Source organism: Ranitomeya variabilis, chromosome 5 (genome assembly GCF_051348905.1).
Source record: "Ranitomeya variabilis isolate aRanVar5 chromosome 5, aRanVar5.hap1, whole genome shotgun sequence".
Classification (NCBI taxonomy): domain Eukaryota; kingdom Metazoa; phylum Chordata; class Amphibia; order Anura; family Dendrobatidae; genus Ranitomeya; species Ranitomeya variabilis.
The window spans coordinates 362,390,543-362,410,156 of record NC_135236.1 but is presented as its reverse complement, the minus strand read 5'-3'; the positions used below and the strand labels follow the sequence as shown (position 1 = coordinate 362,410,156).

The 19,614-nt window shown below is 42.8% G+C and overlaps 1 protein-coding gene across 4 annotated transcripts in view; it reads right to left on the bottom strand.

The window, feature by feature from the left end:
• The window catches only part of MOV10L1 (Mov10 like RNA helicase 1), a 226,876-nt gene that overhangs the window by 10,454 nt on the left and 196,808 nt on the right, over positions 1–19,614 (bottom strand). For all 4 annotated transcript variants that reach the window (XM_077264879.1, XM_077264881.1, XM_077264882.1 and 1 more), the window contains one exon: positions 3,611–3,718. In XM_077264879.1, the coding sequence (XP_077120994.1) occupies positions 3,611–3,718 (108 nt within the window). The remainder of the gene's footprint in view (positions 1–3,610; positions 3,719–19,614) is intronic.

Here is a 19,614-nt window from a genome sequence, read left to right as displayed (position 1 = left end):
CTCAACTTCCGCAGTACTGCTCCTCCTACACTGACTGCCCAAGACGAAAGCTGTCAGTTAATCACACACATCAGCTGTGCCCCAGCACAACAGTGTGTGTCAATACATGTCTCACACAGCTTGTTCTAAGTTATTGTAGATGTGTGTTCTTTTTCCCTTGTAAGTGGATGCCTGCTCATGATTGGAAGAGCTGTCAGGAGAGCTACTAGAAGTGTTTGTAATGAAATTCAGCTCTGCACCTCAGTCCCTCGCGCACACGAGCATATAAAGCGGACAAGTGTTTTCAGATTTTTATTTTACTGGACACCACTCTGACCTATGAGGCAAAGCAGATGACTGATTCTTTTTTTTTTTTTAGACAGACAGAATCTGTCTGTGAAAAAAATTGCAGCATGCTGCGATTTGACTTGGATATCTGATGAGACTCGTCCATTCCAGTCTATGGATGCAAGAAAAAAAATTGGATGCCATACGGTATGGCATTCAATTTTTACGGATATGATGCAATTCTGTAACATAGGAAACTGTAAAAGGTCGTGTAAAAGACTAATTGCTATTGCTGTAAAAAAACCAAAAAACATAAAAACAAGATTGTATACAGACAGTACATGGGGAACATGAGTGAAAAAATTTTCTGGATGAAAATCGGAATGATATTTTTAAACTGTCGTGTGAGCCTAGCCTCAGAAAGAGGAAAAAGTACACACCCAAGAGATCTTACTCAAGTAGTGTCCACTTTAACGTTAAAAAGGTTAACTGTTTAGATGGTGTATTACAACTGACATCTGCCTGATATGACGTGGGCTCAGTTTCTGACATAATATTAAAGAGATTTTCCGGTCTAAAATGAAAAGTCTGCAGTCACTGTGTGTAACTGCCCTGGGAGTCACAATACACTTGTATGTAGCGAGGCCATGCCCACTAGAAATGTTCTGCCCTGGAGTATGCATATCGCATACCTGACCTCTATTTCCAGTGTAGACAGAGGCGAAACTCAGTGCGTGCACTGGGAGGATTCATGAATCTGCAGTCAAACAGAGTAACTGGAGACTTTTCATTTTAGGCCGGACAGCCTCTTTAACCCCTTAGTGACAGAGCCAATTTGGTACTTAATGATTAAAAGTTGACCAGCGATTTCTCATTTTTCCAACAAAATTACCAAACCTTTTTTTTTCTAGGGACCATCTCACATTTGAAGTGACTTTGGGGGGTCAATATGACAGTAAATACCCAACAGTGACACCATTCTAAAAACTACACCCCTCAGGGTGCGCAAAACCACATTCAAGAAGTTTATTAACCTTCATAAGAACTAAAGCAATGTGGAAGGAAAAATTTACATTTTACTTTTTTCAGAAAAAATTAACCTTGGAACCAATTTTGTTTATTTTCTCAAGGATATCAGGAGAAAATGGACCACAAAATGTGTTGTGCAATTTCTCCCGAGTACGCCAATAACCCATATATGGGGAAAAGACACTGTTTAAGTGCATGGCAGGGCTCAGAAGGGTGGGAGCAATGTTTGATTTTTTTAAATGCAAAATTGAAAAAAAAAAAAGAAAAACTGAAATATCACATGGTCATAAGTATTCAGACCCTTTGCTCAGTATTGAGCAGAAGCACCCTTTTGAGCAAGTACAGCCATGAGTCTTCTTGGGAATCATGCAACAAGTTTTTCACACCTGGATTTGGGGATCCATTCTTCCTTGCAGATCCGCTCCAGTTCTGTCAGGTTGGATGGTGAACGTTGGTGGACCGCCATTTTCAGGTCTCTCCAGAGATGCTCAATTGGGTTTGGTCAGGGCTAAGGCTGGGCCAGTCAAGAAAGGTCACAGAGCTGTTCTGAAGCCGCTTCTTTATTATTTTAGCTCTGTGCTTAGGGTCATTGTCTTGTTGGAAGGTGAACCTTCGGCCAAGTCTAAGGTCCAGAGCACTCTGGAAGGTTTTCATCCAGGATAGCTCTGTACTTGGCTGCATTCATGTTTCCTTCAATGACAACCAGTCGTCCTGTCCCTGCAGCTGAAAAACACCCCCATAGCATGATGCTGCCACCACCATGTTTCACTGTTGGGATTGTATTAGGCAGGTGATGAGCAGTGCCAGGTTTTCTCCACACATACCGCTTAGAATTATCACCAAAAAGGTCCATCTTCATCTCATCAGACCGGGAGTCCTTTATGTGTGTTTTTTAGCAAACTGTATGCGGGCTTTCACATATCTTGCACTGAGGAGATACTTCCGTTGGGCCACTCTACTATAAAGGCCTGACTGGTGGAGGGCTGCAGTGATAGTTGACTTTGTGGAATCTTCTCCAATCACCCTACTGCATCTCTGGAGCTCAGCCACAGTGATCTTGGGGTTCTTCTTTACCTCTCTTACCAAGGGTTCTTCTCCTACGATTGCTCAGTTTGAATGAACGGCCAGGTCTAGGAAGACTTCTGGTGGTCCCAAACTTCTTCCATTTAAGAATTATGGAGGTCACTGTGCTGTTAGGAACCTTGAGTACTGCAGAAATTATGTTGTAACCTTGGCCAGATTTGTGCCTTGCCACAATTCTGTCTCTGAGCTCCTTGGCCAGTTCCTTTGACCTCATGATTCTCATTTGGTCTGACATGCACTGTGAGGTCTTGTATAGACAGGTGTGTGCCTTTCCAAATCAAGTCTTATCAATTTAACTAAACACAGCAGGACTTCAATGAAGGAGTAGAACCATCTCAAGGAGGATCACAAGGAAATGGACAGCATGTGACAAAAGCCCCCGTCTCACTAAGCGAGATCGCTAGCGAGATCGCTGCTGAGTCACAAGTTTTGTGACGCAACAGCGACCTCAGTAGCGATCTCGCTATGTGTGACACGTAGCAGCGACCAGGCCCCTGCTGTGAGATCGCTGGTCATGTCGGAATGGCCTGGACCTTTTTTTGATCGTTGAGGTCCCGCTGGGTAGCACACATCGCTGTGTTTGACACCTTACCAACGACCTCGTTGATGACTCAGACACTGAATCGTCATAATAGCTCCCATGTGAAATCGTTGTACAGGTCGCTACAGGTCGCTGGTGAGATGTCAAACAGTGAGATCGCAGCTGCGATCGTTGGAAGATCTCACTGTTTGACATCTCACCAGCGACCACATAGCGACGCAGCAACGATCCCTGACAGGTCGTATCGTTGTCGGGATCGCTTTAGCGTCGCTAAGTGAGACGGGGCCTTTACATATGAGTATCTGAGCAAAGGGTCTGAATACTTATGACCATGTGATATTCAGTTTTCTTTTTTTTTTATTTGCAAAAAGGTTTACATTTGTTTGTTTTTTAAGTCAAGATGGGGTGCAGAGTGAACATTAATGTGAAAAAATGAACTTTTTTGAATTTACCAAATAGCTGCAGTGAAAAATTTAAAGGGGTCTGAATACTTTCTGTACCCACTCTAAATACGTCACGGGGCATATATGAATCTTAATTTCTGGTATAAAAGGTCTAAAGAACTAAATTCAGGGCAATTTCCTAATTTGAACATTGCCTTAAATGGAAATAATTGAAAGGCTTACCACTAAAGAAGACTAAATGAAAGAATGCATAGGTAACAATCTTTACCTAGAACCTCATACGTACCATTGAAATAATGATTACCAAAAATTCTTGACCTTGAAATTCTTCAACTGATCCCACCTTGATATCCATCAAGTCAACGGTCCGCAGCAGTGTTCGAATTTTTTCAACCTATAAAAATAAGTTAAATAACTAAATCCTGCTTTTTCATTCTATAACTGCAATAGGGAAAAGGGTACGATCAGTTTACATATTACTGCACATATTGGAATGCTAAGAACATGGAAAAGCACTTGTCAACAGATTTATGCTTTTCTGAGAGCAGCATTAAATAGTGCCATGCTTGCAGATTCAGTCACCTGTCATTTATGCATGAAAATGGTGTAGTTCTGTGAAAATTACTGCCTGATAGGTCAAGAAAAAGAAGAACCAAGAGTCTATATAGCTATGATAAATAACATTTTTATTACAGACAATTACCGTACATTAAAACAAACACATTATATTCATTGCTATAAAGGTTAGCTTACATAAACCATAGTAAACAAAGTGTTATTTACTAGTGATGAGCGAAAATGCTTGGTGACACTCGGATATCACTCGAGTATGTGGCGCTCGTTACTCTGCGAGCATTGTCTGGTGCTCGGATTCAAAGCTTGAATCCCCACCCCACATGTTTGGCGTCTTTTACGGTGGCCTGCCAGTCACTGTAATGCCGTGGCAATCGTGGTATTGGCATTACTGTGATTGGCTGGCCACATTACCTCATCAGAGGTTATAAAAGGACAGGCGCCACCCAGCTCGGCTCACTGACACCATTGCACAGTTTAGGGACAGTTTGTATTGGAGAGAGAGAGGGTTTGTGTGTGCACAGTTGAACTTGGGAGTCCTCTAGTGTTGCTACTGGAGCTAAAACATCATACTAACAGTCCTAAGAGCTAATCCTGTGCTTTGCTGTTATTATCAGATACATTATGCATTTAGTCTAGTGACAGTTGCAGGGAGAGTGTTAGAATAAAGGTTCTAAGCAGGGCTTCACAGTACATTGCAAAATATAGCTGCTGCATGTTGCCAGATTTTTTTCTTTTTTTGTTGGGGGATGAAAAAATTTACTATCTTGTCACCCATACAGTATTACGTGATGTGTGTTACATTTCTGTGTTATATAACACTCCAAAAAAGCATAGAAAAATTTGTCTGGATACATCTGCTTATCCATCGAGTATTACGTGCTTTCTGTTTCGATGGTATATAAAATTGAAAAACCCTTCAAAAACTTTTTATGGATTCAATAGTTCATCCATACACTAACAGGGATTTTGTTACATTACAGCAGTATAAAAAACTCGAAAAAAAATGTTTTATGAATTCATCCATACACTAAATGCAATTCTTGTTATATTACGATGCTATCTAAAACTTGAAAAAACTCTTCCAAAACTTTTTATGAATGCAAAGATTCATCCACACACTGTAACGCAGTTCTTGATACATTATGGTGTTATATAACCCTCAAAAAAAGCGTTGAAAAATGTATCTGTATTCAATTACTCATCCATTGAGTATTACATCCTCCGTGGCACATTTCGGTGGTACGTGCTCGTAACCCTCCAAAAAATTGTTCAAAAATGTATTGGTATTAGATTGCTCAGCCATACAGTATTACATGTACTGGGGTCTATTTCGTTGGTAAATAACCCTCCAAAAAAGTGTTGACATTTTTTTTCTTGATTCAATTAGTCATCCATAGAGTATTCCGTGCTTTCTGTTACATTTCAGTGGTATATAACACTCAAAAAAATGTGAATTGAATTTGTAATCCAGTACACTTTCTTATTATTTATTTATTTATTGTAGAGGGACTACAGTTGGTGTCTTCAATTGTGTATGAATGATCCTGCTTGTAATTATTGTCAAGCTTTGCACTGTGTGTAAACCTTTTATGAGTATAGGAGTACCACAACTACACTTTGTTCACAATATTTGATTGAGGCACTACAGTTGATGCCTTCAAGGGTGTATGGATGACCCCGCTTGTAATTTTGGGCAGGATTTGCAAACCCTTCTAAGTCTAGGAGTACCACTACATGACAATCTGAACAGAATGTGTATGAGGCCCTCCTTTATATCTAGTAGAGGGTGTATCGGAGTCCCTAATTTTTGGCACTTCATGCTTCCTTCATAAATTACACTGAAATTTCAATTGTTTTTATACAAAATTAAATTTTGGTTTACTTAAAGTAAATCTGTCAGCAAGATTTTGCTAAGTAAACTACAGACACTGTCAGGTTGGCAGTGTTAGACTGATTAAAATGATACCTGGGGTGAAGAAATCCATTTTGTGGTTCTTGCATAATCAGTGTTAGAATTTTCAGCTATTGATATGCCCATGCTCTGGGGCGGGACTGTAGACAGAGTCTTATCTTGATACTCTAGGAGAGAAACCAAGGAATGACCTGCTCACAAGCCCGCCTCAAAGAAAAAACATGCTCCTCATCATAGAGACAGACTGTGCTTCAGGAAAGCTTTTGGGCAGGTCTTTCCTTGGTTTCTCTGGCCAACCCCGAAGCATAAGAATGTCATTAACTGAAAACTTCTAAAACTTTTTACACAAGGACCACATGACGGATTTCTTCACCCCAGGTATCATTTTAATTAGTATAACAGCAGAAACTTAACAGTATCTGTAGTTTACTTCGCAAAATCCTGCTGACCGGATCGCTTTAAATTATATATCTTTTTTAAATCCTTTTTAAATGTAGCCTTATATACAGGTTGTTATACACGGAAAAAATGTTTCTTAACATTTTTTTTCCTGTAAACTCCAATTTCTCCTCAATTTTCAATGTTTTAATGTCAGTCCTTAAAGGGAATCTGTCACCTCAATTTTGCCCTATAAACTGAGGCCACCGCCATCAGGGGCTTATCTACAGCATTCTGTAATGCTGTAGATAAGCCCCCGATGTAACCTGAAAGATAAGAAAAACACATTAGATTATACTCACCCAGGGGCAGTCCCAATTCTGTTCAGGTCCGATGGGCGTCGCGGTCCGGTGCCTCCCATCTTCACACGAAGACGTCCTCTTCTTTCCATCCTGCCGTGGCTCCTGCTCAGGCGTACTTTATCTGCCCTGTTGAGGGCAGCGTAAAGTACTGCAGTGCGCAGGCGCCGGGCCTCTCTGACCTTTCCCGGAGCCTGGGCACTGCAGTACTTTGCTCTGCCCTCAACAGGGCAGCGATCTGCAAGTATCCCCATGGATACAGATATGGGTAAGATTTAAAGGGTGGTCTCATGCCTCTCTCCTTTTTTTTGCTATAATAGCCATGTTTATTTATTTATGGAACTAATCTTTAAAATGAGTGCTTAGACTTTAAGACTCACGTGACCAACTCCATTTGGGGATTTGCAGCATGGATGAAATATAAAGCACTGGCACCTTATACTGTATACTGAAATATGACCTCTTATTTTGGTTATATGAGATAGCCTCTTCTCCGTGTCTGTCTCCCTGGGGTTTTACCATGTTTTTGGTGCACCCTTAACTGTATTCTATTGCTCTGTTTTAATTACTTACAGTACTTTGTGATATTTATACTTACAGTATGTGTCATAACTGATTGTAATAAAATGTAATTTTAATGATACACATTCTTTGTGGTTATATGCTCCAATTTTTGGTGTTTTGATACTGAGAGGGAGCTCCATAGGATAGTATCCATTGTGGTCCTGGTTTTGACCCCGGGACTAAGAGTTGCTATTATATTATGGTATCTGTATCTGAGATATTGTGTTTGAGCATTACAGAATGCTGTAGATAAGCCCCTGATGGCAGTGGCCGAAGCTTATAGGGCAAAATTGAGGTGACAGATTTCCTTGAAAATGGAGTAAAATTGTGACATCATTTTTCTCAGCAGCGATCTGTGAGCCAGAGATGCTTCAAGGGATCTTCCCCATGCTGTTCTCCTTCCATTTCAACATTTTCACTGCTCCCCAGACCTCCTTGTAGGGTCTGCAGGAACACCGCTCAGATTTCCCATTGACTCTCAGGCTGTGTTCACACGTTGCAGATAATTCGCGGTTTTTTCGCGTTTTTCCCTATAAAAACGCTATAAAACCGCAAATAATCTGCTTATATTATGCATCCTATCATTTTTAATGAATTCTGCACTTTTTGTACACATGATGCGTTTTTTTCCGCGGTAAAAACGCATCGCGGTAAAAAACGCAGCATGTTCATTAATTTTGCGGTTTTTTTGCGGATTTCCCACTCCAAAATGCATTGGGAAGTATCCGTAAAAAAACGCGGCAAAAACGCGTCAAACCGCGGCAAAAACGCGTCAAAACCGCGGTAAAATCGCGGCAAAAACGCATGCGGTTTTCTTGCGGATTTCTTGCAGAAAATGTCCGGAATTCTCAGGAATTTTCTGCAAGAAATCCTGAACGTGTGCACATAGCCTCATTATAAAATATTGTTTAAAAACAGGCACAGAAATGCTTTATGCTGAAAGAATCAGCTATGGTCCAGTGCTGTAATGTCTGTATACTTTTTTGCTTCCTCCCCTGCCCAGGAGCTGTGGTATGATCAGACCATGTTCCTGCACGGTCAGACACAGCCATTACACAGCAGGAGCACATTTATAAGATTATCTCAGCACAAGAACATTCTATTTATACGCATCCAATTGTGGAAGCTATTATTCCAAGATCTATTGATTAAAATATACTTTTGTCTGTGGGAAAACCCCTTGATTTCCCAGCAAAATATTGTCTTAAGAATTAAACTGACTAGCCTGACAAGGTGACCAGTCTGTGCAGGAAAATCATTGCACAAATTGAGCTGGTATAAGCAGCAGTAAGCACAGACTTTTAGACAATACGCCTCAAGCCTTATTTTATTCTGTTTATTTTTACATTGTGAAAAAACACTCCATAACACCCCCCCCCCAAAAAAAAAAAAAAGAAAAAAAAGACAGTGCGATCAATGGTAAATCACATTATGGCAATGACTATAACAAATAACAAAAATAGCAAGTTAGTAAAAAAAAAAAATATTGGGGAAGGGGGGATGGGGAGTCAAACAATAGCATAGTTGTATAAAAATGTTAATTAATATAAATACCAATACGTAACTCCAACGATCCCTTCAAACATATTAAAATTCAATGACACCAATACCCACCTGCAAACGCCACAGTAAATGCACCAGCATAACACACCATACGTGCGTTTCTCGTTAGCCAACAAAACAAGTGTGTGGGTACTGGGCAGGGGTGTGTTATGCTGATGCATTTATTATAGCATTTGCTGGTGGGTATCGATGTCATTGCACTTTAATAAGTTTGAAGGGTTGGTTCTTTGTGGTTACGTATTGCTTGTTCATACAGCTCTATCATTTGGACTTTTTTGTAAGGTCATTTAATTAGTAAAGATTTCTAACTTGACCATTTTTGTTATCTTTTCATATAACTACACTGTGTTCCGAATTATTATGCAATTTGGATTTAAGTGTCAAAGATTTAATTGTTTTGTTTTTCAAATAAACTCGTGGATGGTATTGTGTCTCAGGGCTCAATGGATCACTGAAATCAATCTTAAACACATGTGATAATTGGCTTTCCAGGTGATTCTAATTAAAGGAAAACTACTTAAAAATGATGTTCCACATTATTAAGCAGTCACAGTTTTCAAGTAACATGGGAAACAAAAAGGATCTCTCTGCTGCTGAAAAGCATCAAATAGTGCAATGCCTTGGTGAAGGAATGAAAACATTAGAAATTTCCCGAAAACTTTAGGGTGATCATCACACTGTTAAGAGATTTGTGGCTGTATCTGAGCACAGATGTGTTTGTGCTTATAAAGGCATAATGAGGAAGATTTCTGCCAGGCAAGTTCATTGGATTAAGAGCAGCTGCTAAAAAGCCATTACAAAGCAGCAAACAGATATTTGAAGCTGCTGGTGCCTCTGGAGTCCCCCGAACCTCAAGGTGTATGCTCCTTCAAAGGCTTGCTGTGGTGCATAAACCTACTATTCGGCCACCCTTAAACAGTGTTCACAAGCAGAAATGGTTGCATTGGGCCCACACATACATGAAGACTAATTTCCAAACAGTCTTGTTTACTGATAAGTGTTGAGCAACCCTGGATGGTCCAAATGGATGGAGTAGTGGATGGTTGGTGGATGGCCACCATGTCCCAAAAAGGCTGCAACGTCAGCAAGGAGGTGGAGGAGTCATGTTTGGGCCGGAATCATGGAGAAACAGCTGGTAGGGCCCTTTAAGGTTCCTGAAGGTGTGAAAATGACCTCTGCAAAGTACTGTATATAGAGTTTCTGACTGACAACTTTCCTCCATGGTATAAAAAGCAGAAATGTGCCTTCAGGAGCAAAATCATCTTCATGCATGACAATGCACCATCTCATGCTGCAAAGAATACCTCGTTGGCTGCTATGGGCATAAAAGGAGATAAACTCATGGTGTGGCCACCATCTTCCCCTGACCTCAACCCTATAGAGAACCTTTGGAGTATCATCAAGCAAAAGATCTAGGAGGGTGGGAGGCAGTTCACATCAAAACAGCAGCTCTGGGAGGCTATTCTGACTTCATGCAAAGAAATACAAGCAGAAACTCTCCCAAAACTCACAAGTTCAATGGATGCAAGAATTGTGGAGGTGATATCAAAGAAGGGTTCCTATGGTAACATGTAACTTGGCCTGTTAGGATGTTTTGGAGTTAAATAGCTTTTTTTGTTCAGTGAATGTGACCTCCTAATGCTGCAAATTCCACAAATGAGCATTTTCAGTTCTTTAACCCCTTCACCCCCAAGGGTGGTTTGCACGTTAATGACCGGGCCAATTTTTACAATTCTGACCACTGTCCCTTTAGGAGGTTATAACTCTGGAACGCTTCAATGGATCTTGGCGATTCTGACATTGTTTTCTCGTGACATATTGTACTTCATGATAGTGGTAAAATTTCTTTGATATTACCTGCGTTTATTTGCAAAAAAAATGGAAATTTGGAGAAAATTTTGAAAATTTTGCAATTTTCCAACTTTGAATTTTTATGCCCTTAAATCACAGAGAGATGTCACACAAAATACTTAATAAGTAACATTTCCCACATGTCTACTTTACATCAGCACAATTTTGGAACCAAATTTTTTTTTTGTTAGGGAGTTAAGGGTTAAAAGTTGACCAGCAATTTCTCATTTTTACAACACCATTTTTTTTTTAGGGTCCACATCTCATTTGAAGTCATTTTGAGGGGTCTATATGATAGAAAATACCCAAGTGTGACACCATTCTAAAAACTGCACCCCTCAAGGTGCTCAAAACCATATTCAAGAAGTTTATTAACCCTTCTGGTGCTTCACAGGAATTTTTGGAATGTTTAAATAAAAATGAACATTTAACTTTTTTTCACAAAAAATTTACTTCAGCTCCAATTTGTTTTATTTTACCAAGGGTAAGAGAAGAAATTGGACCCCAAAAGTTGTTGTACAATTTGTCCTGAGTACGCTGATACCCCATATGTGGGGATAAACCACTGTTTGGGCGCATGGGAGACCTCGGAAAGGAAGGAGCGCCGTTTGACTTTTCAATGCAAAATTGACAGGAATTGAGATGGGACCTCATGTTGCGTTTGGAGAGCCACTGATGTGCCTAAACATTGAAACCCCCCCACAAGTGACACCATTTTGGAAAGTAGACCCCCTAAGGAACTTATCTAGAGGTGTGGTGAGCACTTTGACCCACCAAGTGCTTCACAGAAGTTTATAATGCAGAACCGTAAAAATAAAAAATCATATTTTTTCACAAAAATTATCTTTTCACCCCCAATTTTTTATTTTCCCAAGTGTAAGAGAAGAAATTGGACCCCAAAAGTTGTTGTACAATTTGTCCTGAGTACGCTGATACCTCATATGTGGGGGTAAACCACTGTTTGGGCGCATGGGAGAGCTCGGAAAGGAAGTAGCACCGTTTGACTTTTCAATGCAAAATTGACAGGAATTGAGATGGGACGCCATGTTGCGTTTGGAGAGCCACTGATGTGCCTAAACATTGAAACCCCCCACAAGTGACACCATTTTGGAAAGTAGACCCCCTAAGGAACTTATCTAGATGTGTTTTGAGCGCTTTGACCCACCAAGGGCTTCACAGAAGTTAATAATGCAGAGCCGTAAAAATAAAACAAAATTTTTTTCCCACAAAAATTATTTTTTTAGCCCCCAGTTTTGTATTTTCCCGAGGGTAGCAGGAGAAATTGGACCCCAAAATTTGTTGTCCAAGTTGTCCTGAGTGCGATGATACACCATATGTGGGGAGAACCACTGTTTGGGCGCATGGGAGGGCTCGGAAAGGAAGGAGCGCCATTTGGAATGCAGACTTAGATGGAATGGTCTGCAGGCGTCACATTGCGTTTGCAGAGCCCCTAATGTACCTAAACAGTAGAAACCCCCCACAAGCGACACCATGTTGGAAAGTAGACCCCCTAAGGAACTTATCTAGATGTGTGGTGAGCACTTTGACCCACCAAGGGCTTCACAGAAGTTTATAATGCAGAGCCATAAAAAAAAAAAAAAAAAAATTTTCCCACAAAAATTATTTTTTAGCCCCCAGTTTTGTATTTTCCCGAGGGTAACAGGAGAAATTGGACCCCAAAAGTTGTTGTCCAATTTGTCCTGAGTGCGCTGATACCCCATATGTGGGGGGGAACCACCGTTTGGACGCATGGAAGGGCTCGGAAGTGAAGGAGCGCCATTTGGAATGCAGACTTAGATGGAATGGTCTGCAGGCGTCACATTGCGTTTGCAGAGCCCCTAATGTACCTAAACAGTAGAAACCCCCCACAAGTGACACCATGTTGGAAAGTAGACCGCCTAAGGAACTTATCTAGATGTGTGGTGAGCGCTTTGACCCACCAAGGGCTTCACAGAAGTTTATAATGCAGAGCCGTAAAAATAAAACTAAAAATTTTTCCCACATAAAATATTTTTCAGCCCCCGGTTTTGTATTTTCCCGAGGGTAACAGGAGAAATTGGACCCCAAAAGTTGTTGTCCAATTTGTCCTGAGTGCGCTGATACCCCATATGTGGGGGGAACCACCGTTTGGATGCATGGGAGGGCTCGGAAGGGAAGGAGCGCCATTTGGAATGCAGACTTAGATGGAATGGTCTGCAGGCGTCACATTGCGTTTGCAGAGCCCCTAATGTACCTAAACAGTAGAAGCCCCACACAAGTGACCCCATTTTGGAAACTAGACCCCCCAAGGAACTTATCTAGATGTGTTGTAAGAACTTTGAACCCCCAAGTGTTTCACTACAGTTTATAACGCAGAGCCGTGAAAATAAAAAATCTTTGTTTTTCCCACAAAAATTATTTTTTAGCCCCCAGTTTTGTATTTTCCCAGGGGTAACAGGAGAAATTGGACCCCAAAGGTTGTTGTCCTATTTGTCCTGAGTACGCTGATACCCCATATGTTGGGGTAAACCCCTGTTTGGGCACACGGGAGAGCTCAGAAGGGAAGGAGCACTGTTTTACTTTTTCAACGCAGAATTGGCTGGAATTGAGATCGGACGCCATGTCGCGTTTGGAGAGCCCCTGATGTGCCGAAAAAGTGGAAACCCCCCAATTATAACTGAAACCCTAATCCAAACACACCCCTAACCCTAATCCCAACAGTAACCCTAACCACACCTCTAACCCTGACACACCCCTAACCCTAATCCCAACCCTATTCCCAACCGTAAATGTAATCCAAACCCTAACCCTAACTTTAGCCCCAACCCTAACTGTAGCCTTAACCCTAGTCCCAACCCTAGCCCTAATGGGAAAATGGAAATAAATACTTTTTTTTTATTTTTCCCTTACTAAGGGGGTGATGAAGGGGTGTTTGATTTACTTTTATAGCGGGTTTTTTAGCGGATTTTTATGATTGGCAGCCGTCACACACTGAAAGACGCTTTTTATTGCAAAAAATATTTTTTGCGTTACCACATTTTGAGAGCTATAAATTTTCCATATTTTGGTCCACAGAGTCATGTGAGGTCTTGTTTTTTGCGGGACGAGTTGACGTTTTTATTGGTAACATTTTTGGGCACGTCACATTTTTTGATCGCTTTTTATTCCGATTTTTGTGAGGCAGAATGACCAAAAACCAGCTATTCATGAATTTCTTTTGAGGGAGGCGTTTATACCGTTCCGTGTTTGGTAAAATTGATAAAGCAGTTTTATTCTTCGGGTCAGTACGATTACAGCGATACCTCATTTATCTCATTTTTTTGTTTTGGCGCTTTTATACGATAAAAACTATTTTATGGAAAAAATAATTATTTTTGCATCGCTTTATTCTCAGGACTATAACTTTTTTATTTTTTTGCTGATCATGCTGTATGGCGGCTCGTTATTTGCGGGACAAGATGACGCTTTCAGCGGTACCATGGTTATTTATATCTGTCTTTTTGATCGCGTGTTATTCCACTTTTTGTTCGGCGGTATGATAATAAAGCGTTGTTTTTTGCCTCTTTTTTTTTTTTTTCTTCTTACGGTGTTTACTGAAGGGGTTAACTAGTGGGCCAGTTTTATAGGTCGGGTCGTTACGGACGCGGCGATACTAAATATGTGCACTTTTATTGGTTTTTTTATATATTTAGATAAAGAAATGTATTTATGGGAATAATATATATTTTTTTTTCATTATTTTGGAATATTTTTTTTTATTTTTTTTTACACATTTGGAAAATTTTTTTTTTACTTTTTTACTTTGCCCCAGGGGGGGACAATACAGATCGGTGATCTGCCAGTTTGCATAGCACTCTGACAGATCACCGATCTGAGAGAAGTGCAGGCTGCTTCACAGTGCCTGCTCTGAGCAGGCTTCTGTGAAACCACCTCCCTCCCTGCAGGACCCGGATCCGCGGCCATCTTGGATCCGGGTCTGGACCAGGCAGGGAGGGAGGTAAGACCCTCGCAGCAACGCGATCACATCGCGTTGCTCCGGGGGTCTCAGGGAAGCCCGCAGGGAGCCCCCTCCCTGCGCGATGCTTCCCTGCACCGCCGGCACATCGCGATCATGTTTGATCGCGGTGTGCCGGGGGTTAATGTGCCGGGGGCGGTCCGTGACCGCTCCTGGCACATAGTGCCGGATGTCAGCTGCGATATGCAGCTGACACCCGGCCGCGATCGGCCGCGCTCCCCCCGTGAGCGCGGCCGATCGCATATGACGTACTATCCCGTCGGTGGTCATACGGGCCCACCCCACCTCGACGGGATAGTACGTCAAATGTCGGGAAGGGGTTAAAACATATCAAATGTTTAGAAATTCTACCTAATAATTTGGAACAGTGCATTTTGAGTTTTTATTCATTTTGGAGATTATACTGTTATCATTGGGAGGTTTCTTCAATAAAATTCGATGAATACTCTAACGGTAACGGGTGATGACTTTTATTAGACTGACTGTCATTTGCACGAACCATTTAGGAAAATCAGAGAAAAATATCATTTGCATAATAATTTGGAACATAGTGTATGTATTTGGTTCCCTAATCATACTTGTCATTTTGTTTATACCTTATCCCTTATTTTTTGACTAAGTTACTATGTTCGTTATTTATTCTAGTGTTGGGATAATGTGATTTACCATTGATCACTCTGCCATTTTTGGGGTTTTATGGGGTGTTATTATATATTTTTTGTCTTCCATTTTTGTGTATTGTAATTAGTGATGATTGAATAGCTTCGGATAAGTGCTTAACTGAATAGCTATAGCGCTTCCTGAGTAGTTGCATTGGTCACCTGGATACCTGGAGCGCTCCTGATAATCAGCTGTTCAGAGTCAGAGCTGCATGTAGCACGGCTGTGTCATAGTCACAACACATGCATGGAGACCCCAACAAACAGGCTCTCCATGCATGTGTTGTGACAGTGAAACAGCCGCGACACATACAGCTGCGGCGCCGAACAGCTGATTATCAGGATCACTCCAGGTATACAGGTTACCGAGGCAGCTATTCCAAAAGTGCTATAGCTATTCGGATAAGCACTTACCCAAAGCTATTCGATCATCTGTAATTGTAATTAATAAAATGGGGATTTTTGTGAGTCCTCACCATAAAATCCTTTTCTCTGAGCCAATCATTGGGGGACACAGACCATGGATGTATGCTGCTGCCACTAGGAGGCTGACACTAAGTGAATACAAAAAAAGTTAGCTCCTCCTCTGCAGTATACACCCTCATGCTGGCTCTCAGAGAACCAGTTCAGTGCAAAAGCAGTAGATCATTAACATCATATTAGAGTACAACACAAAGAAAAAAACAAGCGCAAGCCGAAATATTAACAGGGAGGGGGGGGGGGGGGGGGGTGCTGTGTCCCCCAATGATTGGCATGGAGAAAAGGATTTTACGGTGAGTACTCACAAACAACCCCATTTCTCCTTCGCCTCACTGGGGGACACAGACCATGGGACGTCCCAAAGCAATCCATGGGTGGGGAACAACATAATAGATCGACCCCCATGTCCCAACTGACTAAAGTTGCGCTACCACCGCTTGCAGAATATGTCTGCGAAGGGCTGCATGTGCAGAAGTCTGAGAGCGTAGGCTGTACCAAGTCGCAGCCTTGCAGACCCATTCTGTCCACGCCCGATGCCGAATGGCTCAGAAAAAGCATCCACCGACTGAGTAAAGTGTGCCTTAATCCCTGCTGGGATAGGCCTATCTCTGATGTGGTAGGACTTCTGAATAGCCAAGCGAATCCATTTGGTATTGTGGCCCTGGAGCGGCTAAACCCTGCCAGAGACCCCCTCAGGAAGCACGGATAGGGTGTCTGACCTACTGAAGGGCACCGTCTTCGAGAAGAACCTTCTGAGCGCCCTCACTACATCCAGGGTGTGAAGAGCTCATTCCATCCGATGAACCGGTGCTGGACAAAAACAGAGAAAAGGACAATGTCCTCGTTAAAGGTGAACAAAAAAAAACAAAAACGAGACCACCTTGGTCGACAAAGAACGAAGATGATTCAATGACCACCTTGTCCTGGTGAAAAATCAGGAAAGGAACTCGACAGGACAGAGTGGCTAGCTCTGAGACTTGCCTGATAGACGGCACTGCGACGTCACTGCAACAAGAAAAGATGACCTTTTGAGACAGAACTGGCAACAAGACATCCTGTAATGGTTCGAAAGGCGTCTGAAGAGCACCCAGGACCAATATAAGGTCCAAGGCCTCTAACGGCATTCTATAGGCGAATACCACATGGGAGGCTGTTTGAATGAAAAACCTCACTTGTCGATTGGAAGCAATCCTGCGCTGGAATAAAACAGATAAAGCCGAGATCTGGCATTAGAGAACGAGAGAGAGTTGAGCGCCAAACTTGATTCCAGACCAGACTGGAGAAAATTGCCAAAATGGAGGGAACAGAGAAGACACGAAGACGTCCGTGGTATCCGCATCGTTCGAAAAAGGTTATCAGGTGTGGTGATAGATGCCAGCAGATGCAGGCTACCCAACGCTATCATGGTGGGAAACTCCTGATGAGAGAACCCAGCTTGAGATCGCTCCCAGGGTTTAACGGCCAGGCCGTTAAACACAGGACCCGATTTCTAATGACAAAAAGGACATTGGCAGAGGAGATCTGGATGATCCTGCAGTCGCCACGGGACATCGGCGACTATCTGCACTAAATTTGCATACCATGCCCAGGGTGGCCAAACCTGGGCGACAAGGATTACTGGAGTCTCCTCCGCTTAGATCTTCCTGATGACCCTCGGAAGAAAAGAAAACGGAAGACGAAACTGAAGCCACGGAGAGACCCGTGCATGCACCTTGATGGTCTTGGGATCCAGAGACCAAGCTCTGAAGTGGAGTACATATACATATATGAATACATATATCTGTTGAAAGCCCTTCAGATGAAGTTCCCACTGTGTCAAGGCAAGACTTTGACGGCTAAGAAAGAACTGCCACCAAATTTTCCAAGCCTGGGATATGGACTGCTGAAAATACTGAGTGGTTCCTCTCCGCTCATCGGAGAATATGGGCTACCTCGCGCATGGCCGCCCTGCTGCGGGTAACCCTTTGATGATTGATATATGCGACAGCCGTGGCTTTGTCCAATTGAATTTGGATGGGGAGACCCGCCAGGAGATAATGGAACTGCTGCAGGGCTTTCACGATTGCTCGGATTTTCCGGACATTGATCGGGAGGCTCGACTAACAAGTAGACCAGAAGCCCTGAACTGAGATGTGACGCAAGACTACTCCCCCGCCAATGAGACTGGCATCGGTAGTCACCACTTAGCCATTAAACCGGGAGAAAGGATTTCCCCTGGAGGTGAGAAGACTTCAATGTCCACCCCCTGAAAGGTTGCCTGACCCTCAAGGGCAAGTGGCACCGGCGATCAAGGGAAAGTGGGTTCATGTTGCAGGGGATGGAGATGCAGCTAAGCAGAAAGAGACCGCATCCATTGATGTTACCATTTTATTTCAGTGCCCTCATGGCAAACCGATGGAATGACGGGATGAGAAGCTAAGGCTACGTTCACATTTGCGTTGTGCGCCGCAGCGTCGGCGCCGCAGCGCACAACGCAAACAAAAACGCGGCAAAACGCACGCTAAAACGCTGCGTTTTGCGCCGCATGCGTCGTTTTTGGCCGAAAGTTGGACGCAAAAAAAATGCAACTTGATGCGTTTCTTGCGTCCAACGCTTGCGGCCATGCGGCGCAAAACGCAGCACAACGCATGTCCATGCGCCCCCATGTTAAATATAGGGGCGCATGACGCATGCGGCGCCCGACGCTGCGGCGCTGACCGCAAATGTGAACGTAGCCTTAGTGCGTGGTTTCCTTGTTGAAGGGCTCGGACCTTGTCTTGAGGGAGAATCACCAACACTTGGAGGTATCCAGGGTCATTCCTGAAAAGGATATCCATTGGGCTGGAACAAGGGAAGACTTGTATACGTTTATCCGGGAGCTCAGGTGAGAAAAGAGTATCGCCAGTGATACAAAAGGCACTTCGCACAGTCCTAGAAGGACGGACCCCTGATCAGAAGGTCATCTGAGTAGGGCAGAACGTTCACGCGGCAGTCATGACCTTTGAGAGCACTTTGGGAATAGTAGCAAGGCCGTGAACTGAAAATGCTGTTCGGGAATGGCGAAGCTCAGGAATGTCTAGAGAAGGGAAAATCGGAATAAGGAGGTAAGCATCCCATTGTCGATGGATACTACAAACGCCCGTCTTTTATTGATGAGTTTGGGTTATCCGTGGTGGGATTTGAACCCAAGATTCCATCGCTGCAAGGCTGCAGTGCTAACCACTGAATCAACGTGCTGCGTTACAGATGGAGGAATCATCCGAGGCAAGCTAGCGAAGACCCTGACCGATAGAGGAACGGATGGTATCGCTGCGATCAGTGACTCTATGGGCTGTGACAGTGACGAAACCCACTCGGGGGGTATAGTGCAGTCTAGATCTCAGTCCCTGCAAAAAGAGGCTGTACCACCGAATACCCAATGACACGTTAATCCCATGCGTCCTTGCAGGGAAAAGCAATGGGGCCTCAGGGTCAGAGCACTTACCCAAGACTGTTGCCTATGGGTGCTGCAGGTCCGATAACCTCCATGGTGGGATCTTGATCCCAGGACCCCGTGCAGCTAAAGTAATGACCGAACTGCAAACAGATTTGAGTAGAACACCTTGAGCCCTTTGTTTACTGGGACCGGAACAATGATTCTGTCTTTTTTTTTTTAACCATTCAGTGTTTATTGAGTAATCAAAATACAAGTAAAATGCAACAAAGGGAAGGGGGGGAAAGGAGGGGGATAAACATAGGCATAAGATATCCACGATCAAGATTGAGATCCAAAAATTACAATAATTACAGTACAAAGGTGCATACATAGTTATGGCAACGAACCCTGGATCAACTAGAAGAGGAAGAGGGAAGGTGATCAGGGGAAGAAATGAAGGATGAGGAGACCCAAGGATCCCACCATGTAAGAACCTTATTTTTCTTAGCAAGACAATCTGCAGTAATCGACTCATAGCTAAAGTGGAGATTAATTCTAGA